The 9,217-nt window shown below is 25.3% G+C and overlaps 4 protein-coding genes across 4 annotated transcripts; 2 read left to right on the top strand and 2 right to left on the bottom strand.

Annotated features, from left to right (window-relative positions):
• Positions 1 to 1,870: 1,870 nt before the first annotated feature.
• Phum_PHUM613190 (uncharacterized protein) lies at positions 1,871 to 2,518 on the top strand (the record flags this gene model as incomplete). The annotated part of the gene is made up of 2 exons (XM_002433049.1): positions 1,871 to 2,018; positions 2,106 to 2,518. The coding sequence occupies 2 exons, from the start codon at positions 1,871 to 1,873 to the stop codon at positions 2,516 to 2,518; spliced, it is 561 nt and encodes a 186-aa protein (XP_002433094.1).
• A 785-nt stretch (positions 2,519 to 3,303) lies between these two features.
• On the bottom strand, positions 3,304 to 4,306 carry Phum_PHUM613180 (uncharacterized protein; the record flags this gene model as incomplete). Its single annotated transcript, XM_002433048.1, has 3 exons — positions 3,304 to 3,350; positions 3,429 to 4,083; positions 4,268 to 4,306. The coding sequence occupies 3 exons, from the start codon at positions 4,304 to 4,306 to the stop codon at positions 3,304 to 3,306; spliced, it is 741 nt and encodes a 246-aa protein (XP_002433093.1).
• A 702-nt stretch (positions 4,307 to 5,008) lies between these two features.
• Phum_PHUM613170 (uncharacterized protein) lies at positions 5,009 to 5,997 on the top strand (the record flags this gene model as incomplete). The annotated part of the gene is made up of 2 exons (XM_002433047.1): positions 5,009 to 5,807; positions 5,978 to 5,997. The coding sequence occupies 2 exons, from the start codon at positions 5,009 to 5,011 to the stop codon at positions 5,995 to 5,997; spliced, it is 819 nt and encodes a 272-aa protein (XP_002433092.1).
• An 883-nt stretch (positions 5,998 to 6,880) lies between these two features.
• On the bottom strand, positions 6,881 to 7,842 carry Phum_PHUM613160 (Ves G 5 allergen precursor, putative; the record flags this gene model as incomplete). The annotated part of the gene is made up of 3 exons (XM_002433046.1): positions 6,881 to 7,065; positions 7,138 to 7,360; positions 7,693 to 7,842. 3 exons carry the CDS (start codon positions 7,840 to 7,842, stop codon positions 6,881 to 6,883), a joined length of 558 nt encoding a protein of 185 aa, XP_002433091.1.
• Between the last annotated feature and the right edge of the window lie 1,375 nt (positions 7,843 to 9,217).

The following is a 9,217-nucleotide window of genomic DNA, read 5'->3' as shown; positions in this document are numbered from 1 at the left end:
GCAAATTTAAAATTTTAATAAAGCTCAGGTATTATTAATTTTTTAATTGTCATGCGGTGTCATAATTACAAATCGTAAATCAGTTTTCCTATTACCGATTCTTAGAAGAAAAAGAAAAAAGAAAATCAAGGAAAACCTCGGTGAGGAAATTTAAAAAAATTTTTTACCTTAAAGGCAAAAAGGTAGAATTTCATAATTTTTTTTCAAAGAAATTCAATATTTATTAAAAGAAGAAAAAGTATTAAAAAAAAAAGGTAATAAAGAAAAAGAGGTTTTTCGGGGGGAGGGGAGAATTTTGTTTGACCTGAACCTCTAAACCTACTACGTCTTCTGCTGCACATTCGTCAGTTTTTAATTTTTAACCGTAGATTAATTATAATTAAATTTTCGAAAACCTTACGACGAAAAAAACCCCTAATTTTTTTGTTTTGTTTGTTGTCTGCTTTTTCAATTAGTCAAATAATAAAAATTGTAAAAATAAATAGAAAAAAAATTTATTTTCCTATGCACGCACACGCACATGCACGCACACACGCGTGTGTGTGTGTGTGTGTGTGCGTAGAATACAAACGCACACGCAAGTGAAACAACAGACACAACATTTGACACTTGAGTCCACTTTTTTTTTTTTCTATTGTAAATAAATAAACCACGTGAATCAATATTATGTTTGTTTGTTGTTTGTTTGTTTGTTTGTGGGTTTTATTTTTATTTTTATGAATCCTGTGGAGTTGTTTGAAGAAATTCAGGTTTACGCGTACCTTCGTTTTTTTTTTTTTTTTTTTTTTTTTTTATAACAAAAAAAAAAAAAAAACGCCATGTAAAAAAAAACGGTGGGGGTTTTTTCTCCCCCCCTCCCCCCCCCCCCCCCCCCCCCCCTCTCTCTCTCTCTTTTTCCCCCCCATTCGAATCGAAATCTTTTTCGAAATTTCCGAAACAAATTTTAACTTTCTGAACGGAAGCAAATTTTTTTTTTGAAAATAAGGAAAGAAAATAATAATAATAATAAGAAACGAAAAAAGTCGAAAATTCGAACAAACCAAAAAAAAAAAAAATTGTATTCAGGGGGGCGAAAAAAAAAAAAAAAAACTGTTTTATATCCATCAGCAGTTTTTTTTTTTTTCTAAAACTTTTATAGATTTCATCGTTTAGAATTTTTTTTTTTTTTTGGCAAATTTTGTAATTTATAAAAAATTAAAAAAACCCTTTTTTGATTTTTACGTTATTAAACTGTCACTACTTCTATAATTATTTTAACCATTTTCTTCCGTTAGCGTGTAATTAGTATTTAATATCGTAAAATATTCAACAACAACAACTCAGATTGATTTATTTTCATATTAATTAAACCGAAAGAACTGGAATTTTAGTTTTAAAAAAAAAAAAAAAAAAAAACAAAATGTCTAGTTTTACTAGTTAAAAATAACAGTAACATAACCTAATGATAACGAATATTATTTTATATAAAAATTAAATTCTTAACAAAAACCCTTTTTTTGAACCTTGAAAATAAAAATGGGATTCAAACTAATGCGATGAAACAAACAAAAAAATAGTAATAATAATAATATTGTATCATTGTCCGTACAAAATATTTTCCCTCCGGTTTTTGGACCGATTCCAGATTCGAAAGCTGGAGGGAAAGAAAAAAAAAATAAGGGATACTCGAAATGGATTTTTTTCTAAACATTTCGGGGACAATAAAAACTACAAATCGTAAATTTTAATGCGTTAACGTTAACGTTTTTAAAAATTCGATTCGATTTATCAAATGGAAAAAATTATCATTTTTTTAATAAATAATTAAATTATTTCAGTTTCGCAATCGGTCGAAGAAAGCAAACAAAGATGTTACGTTTGCGTTCCGAGTATGGGTTCAAGCATATCAGACGTTCTCCAGTTGTTTCCAAAGGGAACGATCATACCCCCGTGTTCACAATTTCAAATTGGAAATTCGGATTACATACGAGAATGTCCTCCGACGTCGAATTTTCAAGGGTGTTTAACGCAAACCAACGGTACGGAAATAAATTGATTAGAAATGTAAATCACAACACCAATAACAACTTATTTAATCAACGTACCTTTTTTTTCTTTTCTTTTAGGAACGCAAGTGACCAAAACGTGTTCGCAAGTCGCCATAGAAGATTGCAAAACGGCAAACAAGATAAAATATTGTTATTGCAAGGGCGATCTATGCAACAGAGAAATCGTACCCACCGAGGCAACCATTACTTCATTCGAAACGGAAGCGGAAGACGATGAAGATTCTATGATGATGGAAGGAAGTGGTTCGTTGGAAGAAGAATTCGAAAACAAACGTTTGGAAACGTCTTCGGAAGGTGATGTCGGAATAGAAGTCATACGTAAACAGTTACCGACCACAACAAAATCAGTCACGCTAACGACATCTCGCACGGAAAACGAGAAAAACGCAAGCGGAAACGGAAATACTACGGCTCAACCCATAATTTTCCTTTATTTAATTTCATTTTTGTTATTCGCATCACTTGTTTAAACAAAACTAGTAATAATAAAAAATGAAATAAAATTAATGTGAACCAAAAAAAAAAAAAAACTACGACAAGAAAACTAGTAGTAATTGTCTATGGCAAATTTGAGAAGCGAAAAAAAAAAATAATAATAATAATTATTCACTACTAAAAGAAAATGTATACTTTAATTAATTACTGTAAATTAATTAATATATATTTAATAAAAGTTTTTACTCAAATGAACCTTATTTAATTTGAGAGATGCTTAAGTTGTATATAAAGACATAAACTTGATAAATAAATAATTTTTTAAGTGGGTAATGTTCTTCTTCTTTCTTACAAGCAAATCCGCTAATTAATAAAGAAAACTAGAAATTTTCATAGAAATTTTACTCCGAATTCAATAATCAGTGTCAAATAAAGAACTCAAAAATATTTAGAATTAAACAAAACAACCAGTGACTAATACAAAATACCCTAATTACCAATTAAAACGCATGAAAAACTCAAAGTTTAAAATATCACAAAATAATTAATATTTATATTTTAGAAAAAAAAATAATAATAATAATAATTTGTCACGCGAAATTTTAAACTAGGTCACGATAATTACGTCTCTTATTTTTATATTTTAATGCAACAGAAAAATTTTCAAGTAATTGCTAAAACATCTTAATCATGAGGTTTTTAAAAATAATTTCTGACATGTTAATAATCGATTATAAAAGTAGTTTGTTTTGCACAAAAAACTTTAAGATGAAGAATATTTTTTGTAAGGTAAATATTCGAATAGGGATTGCACTCTTTCTTATTGAGTTTTTAAAAAAATACACTTGACAAGGGCTAAAAATGGCACTTGATAAAAATGGCATATTTTGTCAAAATCTTTGATATTAAGAATCTGATAGTAAGTATAATAATTAAAAAACTTACCATCGAAAAGAACATCCTGGTAGTGAATATTTTTTTTGTCCAATAAATTTCTTTCTTGTTCTTCCCATTTTTGCCTTAGTATTTCTCTTTTCATATCTTCAGAGCATAATTGTGGAAGTTGAAATTCTTTAGAATTTTCTTTTTCTTTAGGTTTATCACCATGCAATGACTGCTTAAGCTTTTCGTCTTGCTCTTTCATAGCACTTAAATCATCCTTGTGACATCTTTTTGTTCTGCCTAAACAATCAACAAAATCAACCCAATCTTCTTCATCACTATAATTACTGTAACTACAGTCATTAGATGATTCATCATTCTCTATTTTAACAGGTTCCGTATTTTCTTCACATTTCTGTTTAAAGTCTACAAGGAACCCTGTAACATCAACCGATTTCTCTACACTTTTAGGATTATTTATAAGTTTTTCATATAATTTTGATTTAGCTTCTAAAATTTTTTGAGATTTTTTAATTTCTTCTGCTTCTTCTTGAATTTCTTCAGCATCTCTTTTATTTCTTTCATCTACACCTTCATTTATTTTATCAAATTTTGTAGTTAACTTTTTTCTTGTCGGTTGAGTTATTACCTCTTGAGCATATTTTGCAGAATGAATTTCATTTTTTTTTCTCAGTACTTCTGCTTTTAATCCTAAAAGCTATTTCATAAAATATAATTAGTACTATCAAGAATTTTTATTAGAAAATTAATTAATTTTTTTTTTTTTTTGAAATGAAAATATCTACCAAGATTTATAAGTTAAAAAATTAAATTAAAACGAACAAGGTAAGGTTATTATTTTATGATTTTCAATTATTAAGTAACATTTTAAAAGTACTTACCGAAGATTGATTAATTTCAATTTTTTTTGAAGTACTCATTTTTAATTTAATAAATACATTATATTTTACTACACTAAAAAAAAAAAATTATTAACACAAGCACATAATAAAAAGTAACTATTGTAACACTGAACTTGAACAATCGATTTAGCAAAAACTATTTTCGATATGTCGAAAAAAATATTAGAATCATTTGAATTTAAATAGCATTTTAATAACGTTATGTTATTATTTTTATCAAATACGTTTTTTTTTTAAATCAATGTAATGGTTTTAATTAGTAAAAGAATTTTTTAAAGAAAATAAATATTAACTTTTATCAAATTCAGTTAAATATTTCGGTAACTGTCGATTTGCTCAAATGAATCTTATTAGCTGAATAGCTGTATTTATTAAATACTTAAAAAACAAATAATTTGTTATTATTTTAAAATGGGAGAAGATACGTATAGAAATAAAAAGCTTGATCGTATTAGAAGTATAGATACCGATAATTTTATTAATTATTTATCATCAGCATATGAAGTTCTACGAAAAATTTTTTCATACCTTTCATTAGAAGATTTAGAAACAGTATCAAGAGCATTTGATAGTTGGAAAAGTGTTGCAGAAACTATTAAAAAGGAACGCACAGAAGTTGAGTCCTTTGTTGTGTACTCAGAATCAGAAAAATTTGACATATGGACTGAATCTTCTTTTAGCATAACCTTTTTTGTACGCCGAAATAGAAGTATAGAAGATATGTTAAAAAAATATTGCAAAAAAAATTCACAATTTTTATTAGTAGAATCTCGAGCTGGTGTTATAGGAACTTGTCATGATTTATCAAAGCTTGTTCAACATCCTAAATCGAATTTTTTAAAATCATTTTACTCTAGTGTGCACCCTTATGTACATTTAAGAATTCCTAGCATACCTAATGTTGGAATAAAAACATTCGAGTGGAAGCCGGGTACTAGTTTCGAAGAACTTAAAAATCAAGTTAGAGTATTTGAAAATCAAATAATTAAGTGTCTTATAATTTTAATGATTTCTGAAAATGTAAATTATGGCAATACTATATCTCAAAAAGATGATTTTGTCACACATTTAAGAACAGTTCAATCAGAGGAATTTGCAGTTGGAGGATGCTTTGTAGATTCATTACCTGATAATATAGTGACCAAATACATAATTTTTTACGGTGACAAAGTGGAAGCTGCTTCAACTTTGCTTGAAAGAAAGACTAATACGAAAAAAAAAATTGAAGTTGCAGTAGAAGAATTTAGAGAAATGTGCCCAAAAACAAATAAAGGACTCTTATTCGTCTTTAGATGCTGTAGCAGAAGTCAACTTTCTGCGAAAGCTGTAAAAAATTTAATCATATGGGAAGGTGATTCGCTTAGTAAATTTTTCCCTAACACTCCTGTTATAGGATGCTGTGGTTATGGTGAATTTGGTAGAAAATTCCCAGAAGAAACTAAACCAAAATTAGAAAACAAAGTAGCCAGAATGTCAAATATATGGGAATATACTTATTCTACTAGTCTTGTTTATCTAGGTTTTAAGAATTAAAATATTCTAAATTTTTAAAATATACTGTTAAACATTAATAGACTTAATTAACTTAAAAAAAAAAAACTTGTGCTACTTTGTTATACAACTTAAATTGTAACATAAGATTGACTGTTAGTAAAGAATTGATTATGTAATTATATCTAAATCCATTAGATAATTACAGACATTATTAAGAATAAACTGTTTATTATCCAAAGTGATTAATTCACATTATTATTATTATCTAAATTTTTATTTTATAAGAAAAAATGGTTGATTAAAATAAAATGTGCATGAGAGTGAAATTTCGACTGTAATTTAGAAAAGAATTTTTTATCGAACATAATTGTTTTCGTAAAGAGAAATGTGTGTGATTTTACTCCTAAAGGATTTTTTTTTTTTCTAAATTTGAATTATTTTCTTATGTATTTGGTGTAAAGGAAATGAAACAATACATATATATATTTATAAATTTTATATTCATAAATTTTTAAACAATTTTTAATAAATATAATTATTTATATATAAATATAAACAAGTTTTAAGTTGTTAAAAACAAAATAAATTATTTTCTTTATTTAAAGAAGAAAAAAAATCAAGTTTAATTATCGAATGATAATTTGTAATTGTATAAACATATTAGCAAAACTATAACAATACTTATTCTAAAGCATTTTTAATAATAATAATATTTTATTTTTAGCTTTTTTATTAAATAAAAAATGTTCAAATTTAACATTAACAAATGCGTTTAACAATATTATTTAAAAACCACAATAATTTATTTAATGCAATAAAAAAAAATTTTCTAATAGGTTTGCATGTTGTTTAATAACTTTTTTTTAGTTTAACAATTTAACAAGTTTTAACCCAAATTTTATATTTTATCATTATTATTATTATTATTTATAATTGCGATCATTAACAAAACGATTGTCAATTTTGCGAGTAAAAAAAATTAAATTAAAATTGAATAATAATTAGAATATTTAAAATGAACGGTTTGATAAAATTTGAGCTTTCTTTCATATTGGCTGATTATAACAAAAAAAAAAAAAATTGAAATACATTAAAAAATCAATGTCTGATTTTCAAAAATTTTTCATCTTCATCCGTTGGAAGGAAAACATTTTTTTTAAATTGTCCTGTTATATTTCCAGGTGGACGATAATTAGCAACAACCATAACTTTTCCACTTCTGCTCCTTGCAATTCCTATTCCAATATCACAACTACTTGCCCAAATAAGTTGTGTAAAATGACCTAAAACACAGACATGATAGTTACATATTATACATAACAATACATACATTTAACAATTTGGAAAAATGGTACCTGCATTGGAATTAGTATGCAACAAATTAGGTTTTCCCATAAAATTATACTGTCTGAATGCCTTATACCAATACCAAGCCACCTCTTGTCCAGTTACATCTCCTGGTTCTTTAACATTTAGCCTACAATAAATATTTTGTCCAATATTTTTTGCATCAGGCCTATAGAAAAATATATTCATGTGTGCTAATGTGTTGGCCCATTCTTGAGCATAGCTACACAACTAAAAGAAAAAACAATTTTTTAACAAATTTATTATCGAAAACGTTTTCAAATTTTAACAAATAATTATTTTTACAAACCCCGAAGCTAAATTATAATTACTTTTAGAAAAAAAAAAAAAAATTAACGAGGTGTGTAAATAAGTGTGAATGAAAAAAAAAAAAAAAAAAACCGCCATTAATATTTATTTGTGACAGTAATATTGACACAAAATGGTTGTTAAAAAATGAAAATAATTCATACGTAAAAATGTCATTTAAGGATAAATTGGGCGAGTGTCGCTTATTATTATGTTTCAATTAAACATATTTTAATTACAATATGGACGCATACTTCAGGGCTTAAAGTCAATGGTGGTGAATTATGATGTTGCCTGTAAACATTATGCCAACATAAACATTCCGTTATAAATTCGCTTGTGCACCAATCCGTTGTAATATCATCATTATTTGTTAATTTGTTGAACGTTCTATTTGATAACATCTAAAAATACAAGAAAAAAGAAAAGAAAATATAATAATTTTCCATTAAAAAAAGTTTTCCCTTGAATAAATAATATCTAACAAAAAATTTACATCAAAAGGATTTTGTGTACCCCACGACGGGGGAACCCCCTGCCGTGGATGATATATATTTTTATGTTTATTTTTATCATTTGTTTTCCCTCCTTTTTTAATTTAAATAATTTTTTAGCACGATTTTAAATTTTTCCCTAAAATTCATTGCAAAAAAAAAAGAAGAAAAAAATTTTAATGGGTGGCACAGTTAGTTGAAAACCTAAAATAAATTTTTTATCAAATTTATTACTCGTATATATATATATCTAAAGGATTTATATTAACAAACTTAAAAGCTTTCATTTTTCCTCCTTTAACGAAAAAAAAAAAAAAAGAAAAAAAAGATTTAAATCAAGATTTCGATATAATTTTCTAGATTAAATGGAAAAAAAAAAAAAAAAAAACTTTAATCCCAATCGTTCCAGAGATATATTCCATTATATTTTCTTTTTTTTTCTTTTAATAAAATTATTTTTATTTAATTTAATTAAATTTCTCGTTTTTAATTTTACTATAAATTTTTTTTTTTTTTTTTTAAACATATTTAGGTTAACTGGAAAGGAATAAAATAAAAAAAAAAAATAAAGTAATAAAATTCAAATAGGAAAAAGTTTTTTTAATAAAAATGGCGCCAAAAAAGTTAAAAACAAATTTTTTTATTTTGTTATTTGACCTGGAAACAAAGAAAAACACTTTCATTATTTATTTATTTATGAGAAGTAAAATAAAAAAATAAAGTAAAATTTATTTTATATACTTTTCTTAAAATTTTGTTCTTTTAACAAAACAACAACAACAACAAACGGGTTGTCTGTCAACTGAGAATAATTAACATAGAAAATAAATTAAGGAAAATTTATTTAAATAATTTAAAACTTTTATTTTATTTTTTTTTATAAAATTTCAAATTCGTAAATATTTTTACAGAAATCGAAGTGAAAAAAAAAAAAAAAGGAAAAACAAAATTTTAAAATTTTTTTGTAACTTCCTGTTTGTGTTATGAAAAGTTTTTGATTTTTCTTTTCTTTTTTGGGGGGGGATTCGTGATAAGGTTTCGTAAAATGTTATCAGAACAAAAAACGGAAAATTTATTGACACGTGGAAAATGTTTTGAAAGTATTTGTAAAAAAAAATTTTCTTTTTAGGAAAATTATTAAAAATAAATTTATTCCTAAATAATAATAAAAATTCCTTGTCACACGTAATTAACTTCCACGTTTGTTTTGGTTAAAAAAAAAAAAATTTTCTTTTTAGGTTTTTCCTTTTGTTGTTCTTTGGAATGAAAATTTAAATAAAAAAAA

The sequence above is a fragment of the Pediculus humanus genome, genomic scaffold (genome assembly GCF_000006295.1).
Source record: "Pediculus humanus corporis 1103172108321 genomic scaffold, whole genome shotgun sequence".
NCBI lineage: Eukaryota > Metazoa > Arthropoda > Insecta > Psocodea > Pediculidae > Pediculus > Pediculus humanus.
This window is presented reverse-complemented; position numbering and strand designations above follow the sequence as displayed.